At 54.4% G+C, this 16,701-nt stretch overlaps 4 protein-coding genes across 4 annotated transcripts; 2 read left to right on the top strand and 2 right to left on the bottom strand.

The window, feature by feature from the left end:
• Nucleotides 1-291: 291 nt before the first annotated feature.
• On the top strand, nucleotides 292-1,665 carry GUITHDRAFT_60840 (hypothetical protein; the record flags this gene model as incomplete). The annotated part of the gene is made up of 2 exons (XM_005838927.1): nucleotides 292-842; nucleotides 1,143-1,665. Coding segments are annotated over 2 exons (1,074 nt in total), but the record flags the coding sequence as incomplete, so codon positions are not given.
• Nucleotides 1,666-2,907: 1,242 nt separating this feature from the next.
• GUITHDRAFT_65672 (hypothetical protein) lies at nucleotides 2,908-3,369 on the top strand (the record flags this gene model as incomplete). The annotated part of the gene is made up of 1 exon (XM_005838926.1): nucleotides 2,908-3,369. A coding segment is annotated over one exon (462 nt), but the record flags the coding sequence as incomplete, so codon positions are not given.
• Nucleotides 3,370-6,295: 2,926 nt separating this feature from the next.
• GUITHDRAFT_65767 (hypothetical protein) lies at nucleotides 6,296-9,328 on the bottom strand (the record flags this gene model as incomplete). The annotated part of the gene is given in 21 exon segments (XM_005838925.1): nucleotides 6,296-6,529; nucleotides 6,573-6,656; nucleotides 6,814-6,864; nucleotides 6,908-6,955; nucleotides 7,004-7,124; nucleotides 7,174-7,250; nucleotides 7,371-7,430; nucleotides 7,476-7,523; nucleotides 7,583-7,630; nucleotides 7,648-7,755; nucleotides 7,805-7,894; nucleotides 7,938-7,956; nucleotides 8,012-8,063; nucleotides 8,310-8,417; nucleotides 8,466-8,520; nucleotides 8,590-8,679; nucleotides 8,731-8,785; nucleotides 8,836-8,881; nucleotides 8,929-8,984; nucleotides 9,036-9,120; nucleotides 9,175-9,328. The coding sequence occupies 21 exon segments, from the start codon at nucleotides 9,326-9,328 to the stop codon at nucleotides 6,296-6,298; spliced, it is 1,689 nt and encodes a 562-aa protein (XP_005838982.1).
• A 2,421-nt stretch (nucleotides 9,329-11,749) lies between these two features.
• Nucleotides 11,750-15,779, bottom strand: GUITHDRAFT_102616 (hypothetical protein; the record flags this gene model as incomplete). Its single annotated transcript, XM_005838924.1, has 4 exons — nucleotides 11,750-12,394; nucleotides 12,446-13,731; nucleotides 13,957-14,103; nucleotides 14,147-15,779. 4 exons carry the CDS (start codon nucleotides 15,777-15,779, stop codon nucleotides 11,750-11,752), a joined length of 3,711 nt encoding a protein of 1,236 aa, XP_005838981.1.
• Between the last annotated feature and the right edge of the window lie 922 nt (nucleotides 15,780-16,701).

Here is a 16,701-nt window from a genome sequence, read left to right as displayed (position 1 = left end):
AAGCTGCGTAGGAACGAACAGGTCTTCATTCGTAGCATAGAGGAGCTGGATCATCAGTTGAAGGAAGGCGCTTCGATCTACCGCCTCAAGATTCAAGGTAGGTCGCAGCCATGGCGGCAGAACGAGCAAGGCATCCTTGAGCCTTCGCTGCGCTCTGTGGGGCCGAGGAAGGTGCAGCCGCATCAGGTACACCCTGTGATCCAAGCCATCCGCACACGACAGGACGAGAGGTCGAGACCGGGCAAGAGGAGCGACTCGCTGAAGATCGGGCTTGCGATAGAGGGGGGGGGTCTGCGAGGAAGCGTCACCGCTGGGATGGCGTGTGCGATCAACGACCTGGGGGTCGCGGATGCGTTTGACCTTGTGCTTGGCTCATCGGCTGGCTCCATTGTTGGATCTTATCTGGTTGCTCGTGCTGACCATCGCACGACCTATCAGTTCTTCTGCAATTACCTAACAACTTCCAAGAATCACCTCAACGGCACCAGTTGGCTTGACATTTCAAGGCTCACTAAGCTGCTTTCCCCCATCCGCCCTGATTTCTCGCCAAAATCTCCTGTCATGCTACTAGAGTACCCCATGAAACACATCATGCAAGAACTCTTGCCCTTGAACTGGACGGTCTTTGAACGCAACAACAAGCATCAGCCGATGAAAGTGATCGCTTCGGGCTTGTTCTCTCAAGGCCCGGTCATTCTCGGGACTGAGGAGGACAGTTTCAATGATCTGTCTTCTCTTTGTGACTGCATCAAAGCTTCTTGCATGTTGCCCGGCATCGCTGGCATTCAACCCATCTGGATCAAAGGAAGCTCATCTCGCGATCCTGAGAATCTCAAGCAGGGGTGCGAACTTTGGATTGACTATGAGCTCAGTCGGTCGCTGTGGAACAGAGCTCAGGCAGCGTTTGTGAACCAACTGTCCTCAAGAAGCAGCTCCTCGTCTTCCTCACAGGAGGAGGAGGAGGTTGGACTGTCGAGGGATGAGTTCATTCAAGTGATGCGAGCCATTGGCGTGCATGCGGGCAGCAGCGATCTCCTGGAGTTGTTTCACATGGTTGACGTGAACCAGGACGGATTCATCGAGGAGGAGGAGCTAAAGAACGTGCTGGTGTGGATCGTGTGGAAGCAGCTGATCAACATCAGGGAGGTTTCCGACTCGCTCGCAAGCTTCGTTCCTGAGGTAGAGCCCTTGGTGGACGCTCTGGTCTATGAGCCCATCCCCTATCGCTCCGCCTTGTCCTCCGGCTGCTCCCATGTCCTTGTGCTACGCTCGTATCCCGACGGAAACTTGATGCCCAAGAGTTTGCTGGGGATCTTTGAGAGACTCATAGCGCCAAAGTGTTTGGACCCCTTTCCCAAGGTCAAGAAGCATCTGCATGACGCGGGGCACTCTATCATCTACGCCAAGGACATTCTCTTGCTGAACCAGCAGGCGAGCAAGGGACTCGTCTCGAATCAGGCTGCAGACGAGGGAAGGCAGGAGGAGGAAACTGATCCTCGTCTCTTTGCGATAGCGCCACTCGATGTCGACGACGTGATCTCGCAGCTTGCGCTTGACAGGAACGTGCTGCTTGCTGGGATCCTGCAGGGGTTTGTGAGGGCGTACGACATCCTTGGGGATCCGTCTCGCTCCTTGACGGGAGCAGAGAGAGCCATCGACTTGTTCCTGCCGCTTCACTTCCGTTTCCTCATGCAGATCGGCGAAGCAGAGAAGTCGAGCGTGGGGACGGGAAGGGACGTGAGAGCTCTGCTGCCGGTGGAATGCTGGAACGCGATGACCGAGCGGGTGGGGCGGGGGATACCAGCATCGTGGTCTATCGGAATCCATTTCTTTCTATCGGACGGAAGCTCGTTCCGTCGGGGGGAAGAAGTTGTGGTAGCGCGAGGGGATGGAAGGCGAATGTTCGGGACAGTCATGGGATGGGACGAGGAGGAGGCGAGATACATCGTAGCTACAGCTGCAGACAAGGTGAAGAACTCCAACAGCTTCTCCGTGCGCTACACCATGTGCAGAGCTGGTGAGCTCGGCAAAATTGAGCAGAGTAGCTGAAAACCCTTGCAATGTTTCTCGTTAATGAATGCAAAGAACTTTAGCCTGCAAAATCCAGCGAACAACCTGACATAGGAAATTCAACAAGCAGCAGTAGAAGGCCTGTGATACCTTTTCTTTGATCTTTCTTTCACTCTCATCCGGTGACAACTGGATCAAACAAATCTCAATCACGAGCATTCGACACCAGACTTTCACCTGCTTCATGAAGGTGATGAGATTGTCTGGCTGCACTTTGGACAAGTCTGCCAATGAGCGGATACCGAAAACCTTGATTTCCATCATTGTCAACCTTTGCCTCCAGATCCAAGACAAGATGTTACCACAAGGTTCCTACAATCTGTCTCCTCAAAGTCCTGCACACAGCCATCATGCCAAAGGTGTCACTGCGCATCTTACACTGCCTTCAACGTGAACAATTCAGCCATGGTCAGCAACGTTCTCAACTCATCTTTATCAAAGTCTGCGGGGAAATAATCAAACAAGAATTTCAGCGTTTCATGAGGCGGACCTATAGCCTTTCGCTGATCTTTTGTCAAGAGATCGGGGTTAGCGTACTTGGACAGGAAGGAAACGATACCACTGCGAGATCCACGTCAGCTCTTGTAAACGCATCCCAAGAAATCGAGAGCATAAAGAAACGTTTCAGATCTGTCATACTCGCATTGCAACTTCGCCAGCTTCTTGTCTTGATGGTCAGTGATACTTGGAAGCACTGTCAGCGGACGATCCTGGCAAAAGCATCAGGACGAAAGGTTTCGGGTGTCAAGGCAGGGCACCTCGGGGAAGGCTTGTACGCGGGTCGGAATTGGCTTGTCTTTGGCTCGACTTGATCTCGATTTTGTTGCCCCTGAACTCTTCTCTACTGGAGCTGACTTCTTCTCTACTGGAGCTGACTTCTTCTCTACTGGAGCTGACTTCTTCTCTACTGGAGCTGACTTCTTCTCTACTGGAGCTGACTTCTTCTCTACTGGAGCTGACTTCTTCTCTACTGGAGCTGACTTCTTCTCTACTGTAGCTGACTTCTTCTCTACTGGAGCTGACTTCTTCTCTACTGTAGCTGACTTCTTCTCTACTGGAGCTGACTTCTTTTCTACTGTAGCTGACTTCTTCTCTACTGGAGCTGACTTCTTTTCTACTGGAGCTGACTTCTTTTCTACTGTAGCTGACTTCTTCTCTACTGGAGCTGACTTCTTCTCTACTGCCTTCGACTTCCCCACTGCCTCTGACCTCATTTCTACGGTAATTGAGCTCTTTCCTTCTGCACTTGACTTCTCCTCTGCTGGAGCTGGCAAGCCTTTATTTGTCCATGAGACCTAAGTCAAAGTGAGCATCTTGTGTTCATCGGTATGGTCTACCTTGAACGTGAGAGAATGCTCATGCTTGCCAGGTTCGTAGGACATCACATACTGCGCTGGTTTCCGTGTATCCATAGGGAAGCCATAGTATATTTTCATCACCGCCCTGTCTTGGCTTGCACCCTGTCTTTCCTCTAGCACGGGTGCACTGCATTTTATGACTCGCTGCCCCGGCTCCTTGTCTGTCCTGATGGCTCGGATTTGTTCTATGCGCTGGACAAACCAGTCGTCAGTGATCCAGCAGTATGAGGGAGGGTCACCTTGAAGAAGGCTTCTTGTGTCAGCGGGCATTGAAACGCGGAATTCATCTTGAGATTGTTCGACTTCGCTCCTCGCCCCTTCCCTCCTGCTTCATTCGTTGCATCGATCACGCCGGAATCCTCGAGCACAGGCTGGGAAGAGGCGCATCGCGATCCCTGCACATCACAGCTTCCGGCGCCTCCCCCCCATGCCCTCCCTGAGAGTCCTGATAAGGACGTGCATCCTACCAACGGCCATGAGCTCATGGCCGTCAGAGGCGGGCAGGCTGCGCGATAGGCGACGCCACCAGGACCTCGAGCATAACAAGCTCTCCACGCCCCTCCTGCATTTCCTCTGCCTCCCGCTGACTTGGCTGCTGCTCTGCCTGCACCTCTTGCTACTGCTCTGACTGCTCCTGCCTCTCCTCCTCCTGCCCCTGCGCTTGCCATGAAAGCCATTCCAGTAGTGGCCCACGGCCGTACCGCATGCATGACGGATCCGCAGTGATGCTCGCCGGTGATGTGACTGAGACTCGGAGGCTTCCCTCTCCGGGCCGGGACCCGGGGCCGGGGGCCGGACTCGGGATGACGATGATCGGTCTTTTACTCAAACGGTTACTGAGTTAAAAAGCAGTACGAGGACAATCGGATCGGATCAGGAGAGTCGAGGAGGCGGAAGTTGACCCTGACACTGTCGCAGTCCGGGCCAAACGGCGAGAAGAGACTCAGAAAAGACAGCGAGAACCAAACCCAATCCTGCCAACTGCTGACGCCGGTCCCCCAAACTTACTAGTTAACTGACACCTTCACTTAACTGCGCGCAGGATCATCCGGGATGATTCCCCCGGCGCGCCATGCCAGCGACATCGCTGTGGCAGCCGCCGAAGGAATGAGACGCATACATAGCCGGACTGCGACATGGAATGCACCCGCGATCGGATGATGGCAGCGTAGGACAGGGAGGCCTTGAGCTGACGAAACTTCGGATCGGCGATCGGTCAATTCACTGTACCACTGAGGTGACTCAGGCTTTACTAAGTTACTCAAAGTTATCAATAATCGGTCAATAGTACCACATGACCGTCAGTGACTGTACTGATTTTTAACTTAACTTTGAGTAAAGACTGTGAATGACCAAAAAAGAAACCGTACGGCAGTCGCTACATCCGGTCGGAGAGATCCGCAAGCAGTCTGAAGCACCTCAAGCCGCCCTACAGCTGCTGGGATGGGGTTGATGACAACGGCTGAGAACATCGATTCTGCGATGAGAAGCGTTTTCCCATCTCATGCCGAGAGGAACAAAGAGCTGCTCTATATAACAAGAAGGCATGCGGACTAGGAACAGTCTCTCAGCCCCACAGTGAAACAGGGCGGGCACACAAACCTTGAACTCGCCTCACCTTCTTGTAGCATTTCTAGCATAGTTGCCTTGCAAACGCCGGTATCAGACACAGCCCTAGCTGACCGAAACATGATAAAGACATTATGGGCATCATTGACAAAGTCTGAAGAAGCCGCAGAGATTCAGGAACACTTTGACATGGGACTACACAACTACTCTGCTTGTACAACTAAGCTTCATTCATGTCTCTCTCAACAGATTTCTCACAACGATAAGAGCGTCAGAAAGAATGTTCCGCCGCCACTCTGCCTTCCTCTTGAGTCATCAAGCAGTGAAGTCCCTCAAGAGTCCATCGGCTCCGAGCGCTCTCAGCAGGATGACAGAGCTCTGGAGAGGCTCCGAGCTGAGCTTCAAGCCGCTTTCTTGGGCTACAGGTCCCCCACCACTTCACCCAGTCAGTACATCACTCAGGCCCAGCTAGCGGAGTCGTTTAAGGACCTTTCGGACTCCAGCGAGCAGGTCAAGGACGGACCCCCTCGTGAACATGTATCCTGCTCTCGTCACCGTATGCGCGATCAAGCATCCGAAACGAGTCAGGGGGAGGCGAAGAAGGCATGCAGGCAAGGAGCGGCCGCGTGTGGCTGCGAGGGTGTGCATGGAGTGGTGGAGATACACAGACCTCTGCTGTTTGCCGTGGGATTGCGGGCCAAGAGTCAGCCCCTTGAGGAGAGCGAGATGCAGCTGTGCTGCCATACTAGTCGCTCCCGTGACAAGTGGGTAGTGGCGCTGCTGCAAGCAGGCAGCAAGAGCAAGCGGATGTTGCCGCATGATGAGTAGACGCCGAAGAGATTGCAAGCATTTGTGTACATAAGCAAGTAAATATCTCATAAAAGTAAAACATACCAACGTTCACAACTTACCGAGAACAAACTAACATTCTCTTCTTACCCAGAACAAAGTAATGTTGTCTTCTTGTGCATAGCAGATTTCAAGATCATTGGCTGGAATCAGCGATTTGATGTTCTGACAGATCTCAGTAGTGAAGCATCTGTCTTGAATTTATTGCATCGGAGTTTCTAATTCTGACAGTGACGTGTGACTTGTAAGCAAATATACATTGTTAGGGTTTGGACTTGTACACAGAGGGTTAGCCCCTAACATACATTCATCATGGTGGGTCTTGCAAGGTAACATAGACGAGAACAGAGGACGACAGCACTATCAATTGCCTCCTAGCGCTACACCGTTGTCCTTGGCCCACTTCTTCACTGTCCGAAGAAGATACTCCACCTGCATGGGTTGGTCGGTCATGTGCCCGCAGAAGCTAGAACGGTAGGAGAAGAAGCAAGGTGAGGTAGCAAGGAGAGCAAGTAGTAGGAGCAGGAGGATGGGGGGAGCAGGATGGCAAAGAGAAAGGGGAAGGAAGAAAGGGGGAGGGGAGAAGGAGGAGGAGGAAGAGAGAGTGCCTGTGGGTTGGAAGTGCTTCTGAGCATCTTTATCATCTCCGGGAGGGAGTCTTTGGGCTCTTTCTTGGCCAGCACCTGACAAGTCACTCAGCAGACACACGCACGCGTCAGTCCTGACCATCTGAAAGGCGCCGACAAAGGCTCCTTTCTTGCCCTCCCAGTACTCGGGCAGTGAGTCTAAGCGCTCAAGCACGTCGAAAGCCTACGAGAAGGTGAGGACGAAGAGCAAGAGAGCAGGAAAGGAGTCATAGGCAGTGAGACCGATGGAGTCTAAGGAGGGAGAGAGGAGAGGGAGAAGGGAGAGGGAGAGGGAGGAGGGAGAGGGAGGAGGGAGAGGGAGAGGGAGAGGAAGGCGTCACCTTGAGGGAGTAGAAGAAATGCCCCATGGAGTAGCACGTGTTGGCAATCTCCTTCTCTCAGAGTCACTCGTACAGCAGCTCTCTCCCAGCTCACCTGCAGCAGAACGTACGACTTTGAGGAGACGTCCAAGGAAAGATAAGCCTGCAAGAGATGTGACTCAGGTCCGACATCTGCTGGGGGTCTGCTGACCTCCCATGCAAGGTGAGGCTTGTCGTTGTGTATGTGCGTCCGAGCCCTCCAGGCGATGAAGGAGAACTCGTTTCTTATCTCCGGTGACTTGACGCTGTCAAACGCCTGCTCCGCTCCCTTCCTGCCCCAGCCTCGGTTAGTCCAAGGAGAGGAAGCTCGCAGCAGCCTACCAGTGGCCGGCACAGGCTTGTGCTATGCCGAAGTTGTAGTTGAAGCTGTCGTCCTCTCGCAGGTAGGGCGCGATGGACTGAGAGCGAGTGAGAAGCTTCCAACAGAGCTCGACCCTTCCAGTCGCAGGCTCGTCGATGTCTCGCGTGCGGGCTGGGCGTCGCCTCGCAGGGGCAGCGGGAGGTGGAGGGGGACTGACCTTGAGGTAGATGTTCACGTCGTCGAACTGCTTCAGCAGGAAGAAGCACTGGGCCATACACTGCCGCACGCCTCAAGAGAGCCCGCCTCCGCCTCCTCCTCCCACCTGTCTGCCTGGGATCGTGTCGCAATGGCTGCTGGACGCGCCGACAATCTGCGGCGGGGGAACACGTCATCAGCATGAGCACACGAGCCGGCGAGTCGTCAAGAGACCTGGAAGTACTGCTGGGCCTGCTTGAGCAGCTCCGAGTTGTTCTTCTCCTGCCCATCGCCGTCACTGACCAGCAGCAGCAGCAGCAGCGACGAGCCTGTCCGATGGAGGCATAGACGACTGCTTTCAGGATGTATTCTTCCGGTTGCGTCGGCTCCAGGTCCTTGATCACGTCCTGCGGTGGACGCGTGAGGCTGACGGGCGAGAGGGACGAGGGGAGGGACGTTGGCGTGCTCGAGGTCGCCCTGGTGGAGGTAGTAGATGCAGAGGTTGATGCGAGCTTCCGGGATGACCGACATGAGCGGCGGAAACACCTGCCGGCCCCTCAGCCCTCAGCCCTCGGGGCTTCCCCATCACCTGCAGGGCGTTCTCGCCGCTGAGAGAGGAGGAGGTCAGCGAAGCAGAGGAGCAGCAGGACGTGCGCGCGTCACCTCCGGAAGACTGAGAGGTTGTGCCGGATGAGCTCGTTGTCGATGGACGAGACTGCCAGACGGTCACAAGCGGCGCAAGAGAGCAGGAGGGAAGAAGAAGGGAAAGGGAGCGAGAGGAAGGAGGAGAGAAGGGATAGAGAAGGCGAGAGATGGAGAGGGAGTAGGCGAGGTGACTGCAGGAGGAGAGGCTGAGGCAGCAGACTGAGGAGGCTCAACAAGAGGCTGCGAGCAAGCGACTCTCTTACCTGGCGCTCCGTAGATGGAGCCCAACGCCTTCAGCTCAGCCTGCGGTCAAGACGCCAGTCAGCCTTCGCCCTCCTCTTCCCCTCCTCCACCTCCGCGGCTGATCCGTTGTAGAGCTTGTAGTGGTTGCATGCTTTGATGTTGATGGCGTACAGGCTGTCTGCTCGCAGCTGGGCAGTCAGGTGGACCATGCGCGCGAGCTGAGGGTCACCTGGAAACCGGTTGAGGTAGAGGTTCAAGATCTCCAGAGACACGTCGTAGTAGTCCTGCAGGGCAAGGCAGCAGGAGCGAGAGGCCGTCAGCGACAGGCGCGTCCAGCAGTCTCATCGACCCACCAGCTTGTAGTAGCAGAGGGCCACGTACACGTTGAGCGCGATGTTGTCTCTCTGCTCCAGCAACACCCTCTTGTACACGTCCGTCGCCTCCTGCCCTCCCCCACCATCAGCCACCAGCAGATGCGCGGGCAGCCTGCCGACCTGATAGTGACCGCGAAGGAAGTGCATGGCGGCTAACGACAGCTGATCTTCAACGCTGCACGCACGCGCAGCATGACTGCCTGACGCCTCGACGCCTCCTCCTACCTTGCTGACATCTTCTGGTGGTAGATCATGAGCTTACCCTCGTCCCCTGCCGCTCGTGAGTACCCCCTCGCCCTCCTCCTCTTCTCCTCATACCTATCTTATGCGCCATGTGGAACAGGATCCGGTTCTGCAATTGACCTGGCGGCCCCCTGCAGGCGAGTCAAGTCAGTCAGCACGAGCTTCCAAGTCCCGTCCCGCACCTCAGCGCGCACTCCTCCACTGCCTTGTACTGCCCGAGCCCGAAGTGGCAGATGGCCTTCCACAACCAGGCCATGGGCTCGGGGTCTGCCGCTGGACGTGAGGGAGGAGAAGAGGAGCGAGGAGGAGGCGTCGAGTTACCTTGATCATACTTGAGATGCTCGTCGATCTGATTCATCGCCGCCTGAAACTCTCCCAGGTGGATGTAGCAGTACGCCATCCAGAACCTGATCCCTGCCTCACTCCCACCTCCTCCCTTGCTAGTCAAACCTCTTCTCCGTCTCCAGCCCGACATTCGATTTGACTTCGTCCGTGTTCACCTGGCAGCCAGTCGGCGCTCCTCCTCAACTCCTCCCCCTCCCCAGTCCTTGCCCCCCTTTCCCTTCCTCGCTCTCCCTGCTCCTTCCTTGCCCTCCCTCCCTCACCTGCCAGTTGAGAAGCCCCAGAGCTCCGTTCCAGTCACTGCCAGGCAGCGTCAGTCCCACCGCTCTCACCAGCAGGAGCTTCGAGCATCGACCGTGATTCGACGAAGGCCTCGAGGTCGGGGATCTTCTTCCTGTTCTCCTTCGCCTTCTTGGAGGCGGAGCTGTCGCTGAACGTCTTGGCTCCAGCCCTCTTGGGGAACAACATCTTGATGCCTGGATCGCCAAGCAAGGTCAGGGTTGAGATGACAGTCATGATCATGGTGAGGTTTATGTGTCTTCGAAGGCAATTCCAGCTCTTGTCAGTCTTGTTTCAAGATGGCTTGGGGCACACGCAAGGTTCAAGCATCAGTCAAGCTTCCGTATCGGGTTATTCTGCCCCCACCTCCTACATCTCCATCTTTACTTGTGAGAGCTTCCCGACTCTATTTCAAGTCTCTGCCATAATTCAAACTGAACTTTTCCGAATTCTCTCACGCCTGTTACTGACTCCCACCTTTTTCCCTTCGCATATGGCGCTCCTCTCGATGAAAACATCGTGAGCAGAAAGGAAAGAATACATGATGATATTGTATGTTTGATGACAGAATATCGACTGATGAAGTCCTCAGTTGCAATGACTACTCCACAGTTGCAATGAATACTTCACAAGTCTTTCACTTTCCGGTCCTCTTCCACCGATCGGACGGTCACGGTGGTATCTAGAACAGTGAGTCAAGTTTGCATACGTCTTCCTCTCACTCTTTCCTTCTTTCCTCCTCTGCCTCATGCCTCTCACTCGAGCCAAACTGCCAACCGCATGTTCTCGGTTGCCAAGTTCGAACCGAAAAATCATTCGAAAAAAAAGTCAAATAAAGACTCGTCTGCTTTTGTCAGAAAGGCGCCACTCAGCACGGTGACTGCCAGGCCCGGCCCCGCTCCCGGGCCCGGCGGCCCGGACGAACTTGACGGTCCGGGACTTCGAGTCCAGACTGACTCTCGTCCTTTACTCAAAGTTGAGTTAAAGATCAGTACGAGCCGGCCCGCGGTTCACTCGGAGTCGCTTCGCCACTTCAAGTGACGGCTCCGCGTTCCGATTAAACAGTGGAGATTCCGCGTCACGGCGTGCAGCGCTCAGGCGGGCGGCTGAAAAAGCTTCAGAATCCATCAAATTCCTTCATCTTCCGTCCTTCAACCGGATACCGTAGTACCAACACAACGATTTCCTCAACAGAGATTCGTCGTTCTAACCATCTCTCAATGCTACATTGAAAGTCTCTCTGTCCTTACTAATTCTCACTGAGCATTCTCCCATCAAAGAACCGGAAGTTCCTTGGCAGGCTCCTCCTTGTCCCGCTCCGACGTCGAAAGCTCCTCCTCCAACGAATCTCTCGTCTCCTGACAACAAACCTGTGCCATTGGGCACGAAGTTTTCAGCCTCGTCGCTAGCTGATGACTCATGACTGAGTCTGACTTTTGCTCATGACTGGCGTCAAGCATGTCATCGTACTACCACAAGTCGCGCAACTGACTGCTTCCCATCGCTTCTGCCTCCTCCTCCGACGTCCTTGACCTCGGCGAGCTGCTCCCTGCCTTGTCCAGCTGCCGCCATTTCCCGACCTCTGCCCCTCTCCTGGGCGACACGCTTGTAAGAGGCCGCGACAGCTGCGTCAAGTACTCCGCCCACCCCTGGCTGTACTCTCACTGCCTTCTCAAGAGAATACTGCCTGGCAACATCGTCGAGCTCCCCGCCAGCTCCTCCCATGCCCGCCTCAGCCTCTGCATGGCCTTCTCGTTGCTGGGGTCTCTTCCTTGCCTCTACAGGTAACTTCTACCTCGGCTTCTGATGCCGGACCTTGAGGAAGCCGTTGCTGTCTGCCACCTTGAAGAACTCGATCGCTCTCAGTTGGTTGATGACTGACACGGGCAGCACTTCGCTAAGGGTGTCATAGAGGCTGCAGCGTCCTGAGCGGCAGACGAACTGGCGGGAGGAGCTGGAGGAACGAGCCGAAGAGGTAACCTTGAGAGAATGAGTTTAGACAGGTAGAGGAGGAGGAGGAGGAGAAAAGGAGAAGAAAAGGAGGAGGAGGAGGAGGAGGAGGAGGAGGAGGAGGAGGAGGAGGAGGAGGAGGAGGAGGAGGAGGAGGAGGCCAAGACCAATGCTCTTGTTCTCGTAGGAGGCAGAGGGGCGAACCATAGCGCTGCAGCTGACGAGAGGATGCGATGGAGTTTTTTTTATTTCGACTTTACAATGACGGAGATTTCCGTGAGTGAATGAGATCCGATGAGAGAGATTACAGAGACTGAACTCAGACTCATGCCTCGAAGAACAGGCGCAATGTGGTTGCTTGACGCCGGTCCTCTAGGATAATGGTGTCACGCTCCTGCCCCTCGTCAAGCTTCGTCTGCAGGTTCTCTAGAGACGTGTGAGCCCAGGGCTTGAGAGTGATGGGCCCTTCGTCTTCAGCTTCACCCTCGTCTGACTTGTAGAAGGTTTGAAGAACAACGTCAGAGGAGCCGAAGTTGACGAGAGAGACAGAGACAACGAAGTCTCGCGTGACCCTGTACCTGCGATAGGTCTCTCCCACCTCCACTGCCTGCAACCTCCTTGTCTCCGTCTCGTCGTCGTCGCTCTCTTCGACTATCACTTGCAGCACGTAGGAGCTGCTTCCACAGAAGTCATGCAGCTCCCCGAGAGTCAGCAGTGCCCACTCCTTGTCGCTGCTGGCGGGTGCTGCCGGTGCCGATCGCATGCCTCGCGTGGCTATGCGAGGTCTGCGGGACGTGCTGCTCTTGATCATGACGCACTTTTCGTGCTGCCTCTCGTCAAGTTTTTGCTCATCGAGGATGAACATGCGAAGGATCGTGAAGACCTCGTCCTGCTCTTGCAAGAGTCCGAGGCCCTCGCGGATCATCCCAACCATGACCTGGTCCGCCACAGCTGTCATCATGTTTCCGAGCTGGAAAAAGCGTCAGCAGAGGCAGCAGCAGAGGCAGAAGAAAGCCATCACCTGCTCCTTCAGTCCCTGCCGCCCCCTCTCACAGCGACTTGACACGTCACCGACATTCGGCAGCGAGCTTGAAAGGGCTGCAAACCATTCTCGTACGCTGACGAGCTTGTGAGTCGGAGTCAGCCAATCCGAGACGATCCGATCAAGACGCTGCTGGTTGAGACTTCCGTTGATCTCACAGTCGTTCTCCATCAGGTACAGCAACATCTTGCCGAAGACGGCAGGCATCTTGAGGACGACAACGCAGCTCTCCTGATGCAGCAGCTCTGTCTCAATGGACCGGAGGCTGAGCGAGAGCCTGCACGCGTCAAGCACGACAAGAATCTTCTTGAGATATTCCTCCACGGCTCTCTTGCGATTCGTCTGGTCTTCAAACTTGAAGAGAAAGACCTCCAGCGCGTCCTCCAGCTGAGTGATCGAGTCGAGGATCAAGTTCTTTCGGAGCCAGAAGTGCGTCAAGTTGACAGAGAGGAAGCAGCCGGACAGCAGCTCGTGCTTGGAGTTGTTGGAAGCATGATGGCGCAGAGCAGACGTAAGTTCCTCCGCGGTCATGCCGAAGATGTTTCGCTGAATCCAAGCTCGAGCATCTTGCGAGCTCTTCACAATCACATCATAGAGAATGTTTCCGCACATGCCCACAAAGTCCAGCTCTTTTCCAGCTGCAAGCTGCAGCCTCTCGAGCTCGGCCCAAAGCTCTGACAAGTCGGGAGGAAACCCGAGGGCGAGCACCTCTCGCAGCATGACGCGCAGGAGGAGGGAGGTCTTAGAAGGGGAGGAGTAGGTGAGGACCGATTCTTGCATGCCTTCAATCACTCGAGGAAATGAGTCGAAACTTCCCGAGAAGGAGCAGATGGCAGTGACGTCAGCAGATTGAGGTTGATCCCGAAGAGCCTGCCCTTGCTTCTCGCCTGCTACCCACAAGTTAACCTGGCACATCTTGTTCATCTTCATCTCCTGACTGTCCCGCTCATCTCGAATTTCTCGTTTTCTCCTTCTCATCACCAGCCGGCTGACATCCATCCCCGCCTTGAAGATCTCCTCTAGGTCTGTCCTCCCAACCTGTGCTCCCTCACTCCTTTGTTGCCTCTCGCGCAGCCAGTCGCCTCCTTGCTTGATCTCTTCCGGCCTTGCCCACCACATCCTTAGGATGCTCGCCGCCCTCTCAGAAGACTCCAGCTGCTCCTTCAGCTCGTTCTCTCGTACAAGACACGTGTTGTCAAACATGTCCAAACAGATTCCACGCTCGTTCAACCGCATGATCACAGCCTCCACTGATGTTCCCCTCTCTGCCAAAAACATCAGACAGGTCCACCATGAATGCTAACCACGAAAGAATCTCGCAAAAGTTCAAAATCCTCCTCGCTCCTCGGCCACTCTGTCTTTCCCTCTCCCTCCCTCATCTTCCTTGTCACTTGCCCTCTGCTCAGCTTCACTTCCTCACACTCTGACTTCCTCTCAACTCTGACCAAACAAGAGCACGTTGCACTCTCTTCACCACGACAAAGACTTACCCTGGGCATGCGTCCAGATTGCTGCGACGCCCCTCCAGAACCGACTCCACTTGCTCGTTTCATCGCCTTTGAGCACGAGCTCAATCAAGTTCACCAACGGCGGGGAGGAGGAGGTCGCGTCTTGTTTCTTCAACAGTGAGAGTGCTCCTGCATCTCGTTCACACACAAACACGTCTCGTGAGCTTCTCACCTTGTCCCTCTACCCTCGTCAAGTCCACGAAGTGCTGGAGTTGCCCGACGCCGCGGAGGATTTCCATCAGATGCTTCTCCTCGTCCTCGTCAAGGTACTGCCGCAGCTCCCTGTGCTCGGAGGTGCTGCTCAGCCAGCCGCTGCTGCTTATCCACGTCCTGAAAACTTGGTCTGCTCCTGTCTCGCCGTGCAGGCGTTTCCTCACTTGCTCTGCGAGGAACTGCGACAGGCAGGCACTTGTAAGAGGAGACATCCTCATGAAGACCACGTAGCTTCCTGTCTCGACGATCCTCTCAAAGACTTGGATGGACAGCAGGGCTGCAAGCCTCGAGCTCAAGTACTCGTTCGCCATGTCCATCGCTACGTTGACAGTGATAGCATCTGTGTAGCACACGTTTGCCACGTTCGTCACCCATCCCTCGCTCTCTCTCCTTGCCATGTCTGGGTTGTCGTTCGAACATCTCTGCAACTCAGTCCTCACCGAGAAGTCCAACGCCGCAAACACGAGCTTACTTTGGTCTATCCCAGGACATTTTTCAGCAATCCACTGTTTGAGAGAAGAGGAGGTGATGGTATTTTTCATCAGATGAGAATTGATCATCTCTGAAACCTCTTTTACGCCTTGCGAAAGCAGCCCATGTAAGCATGGAATCAACCAGGATTCACCAAATTCTGTCTCCTCGTAGCGCAGGAACAAAGACAAGAACACGAACATCGCCTTGCCAGGAGAGGTTCCAGCTGCAAAGCTGTTCAAAGCTCCCTTGCATACTTGTACAAGGCTCGACTGCAGGTGTTCTATCTTCTCACTCGCTCGCGGGGAGTACGCAGCTACAGTAGCAGCATCAGGAGAAGTTCGCTGCTGGGATGTTTCTATGCCACGACGACCTGCAGCTTCAATCTGATCCACGTCCGCCTTGGCTGTCTTGTCCTCCTTGATACAGAACTTTTTCGGCACGTCTTCGGGTGAAATGCTTCTTGCCCACTGCTCGGTAACCCTCGCTCGGCTCTGGTCAAGTGCAAACATCAAGCCGTCAAACAGCGGCTGATTGATCGCAAAGATGCCATGCTCGGGGTCGAGCAAGTCTTGGAAGAAGGAAGACTCGTCGCTCGCAAGCTGCCCCCGGCTGCAGGAGCAGAAAATGGAAGTCCTTGCAGGTCGGCGAGGCTCAGCCGCTTCCAACGCCAAGGAATGTCCTTGAATTGACTCCCTGCAAGCATCCATGACGAAGACGACGGGGATCTTGTTCCAGGACCAGTGAGACTCATATAAAATATCCAGAAGCTCGTCCAGAGTGAACGTTCCCTCCTCCATCATCGTTTCCTCCTCCGCAGCCTTGAAGTTGCAAGGAAGCATGGCCAACGGGCCGCTGGTCAGCTGGCATCCATGCCCCGCGTAGAAGATGAAAGTGACCTGAGGAGGTCGACCATAGGAGGACTCGGCCAGCTCCTGCAGCTGCTTCTGCATGTCCTCCTTGGATGTCGGATCTACATTCAAGAAACACTTGCACAGAGGTGTCTCTTCAAACTTCCTGTGCATTGCCCTCGCATCCTTGGGCGCGTCGAGCTTGTCAATGTATTGGTATTCTCCTGCTCCAATGCACAAAGCATGGATGCGAGGATGCTGCCTAGGCATGGCAATCGTGTGCTAGCACATGAAATGTCAGACAGCGAAAGGTTTGCGGCAGTAGAAAGGATCAAATGTACAGAAAGAAGGTGTGACATGTGTCTATGGAGAACAATAGATCCAACAAAAATAGCCTCAAAGAATTCAGCTGTGAAATCACCGGGATGAAAGTTCAAAAGCAGGACACAGATTCATCACAAGGAATCAAAGTCGTTGAGACATCAGACACAAGGAATCACGCCCACCGCCAAACAAGTGTGTTCGCACTCTACGTGAAAAGAAAGAGGCAATAGCTGAAAATCAATCGAGGTGCAATGATGGGGCAGACAAAGATGTTGATTGTGGAGTAGACTATCAATGAAACCATCCTTGTCAAGGAAAGCGTGATTCTCCTTCCGTCCTTCTAGCCTTTCATGTCACCACGTTTCTCCCCTTCTTCCTTCAACTTCTGCTGCTACTTTGGTTTTTTTTCTTCCCAATGTTATTGCTACGGATCTCGCTACACACACTGCTGATGCTTATGCTGCTGCTTGTGCTGATGCGAATGGTGAAGTTGAAGCTGCTGCTTCTGCTGATGCGAATGGTGATGTTGAAGCTGCTGCTTCTGCTGATGCTTTCACTGCTTTCTCTCTCCCTACCCTCCCATTTCTTCATCTCCATGTTTGTCATACCTTGACCACCCACCCTCCAAATTTCAAAGTACCCCTACCCCTATCTTGATACAATGCCACCCCTACGTGGTAGGGTGTACTCGCTTCCTTTCTCCAGCTGACCGATGCGCCCGATGCTGTAGCTGACCTAGTAGTTGCCTTCCATGGTGCCTCGAGCTCGTCGAGACGAGAAGACAGCATGTCGACATGAGACCAGACGAGAAGACAGCATGTCGACATGAGACGAGACGAGAAGACAGCATGTCGACATGAGACCAGAC

The sequence above is a fragment of the Guillardia theta genome, assembly GCF_000315625.1.
Source record: "Guillardia theta CCMP2712 unplaced genomic scaffold GUITHscaffold_10, whole genome shotgun sequence".
NCBI lineage: Eukaryota > Cryptophyceae > Pyrenomonadales > Geminigeraceae > Guillardia > Guillardia theta.
The sequence above is the reverse complement of the archived record's forward strand: the minus strand, read 5'-3'. Positions and strand labels throughout refer to the sequence as shown.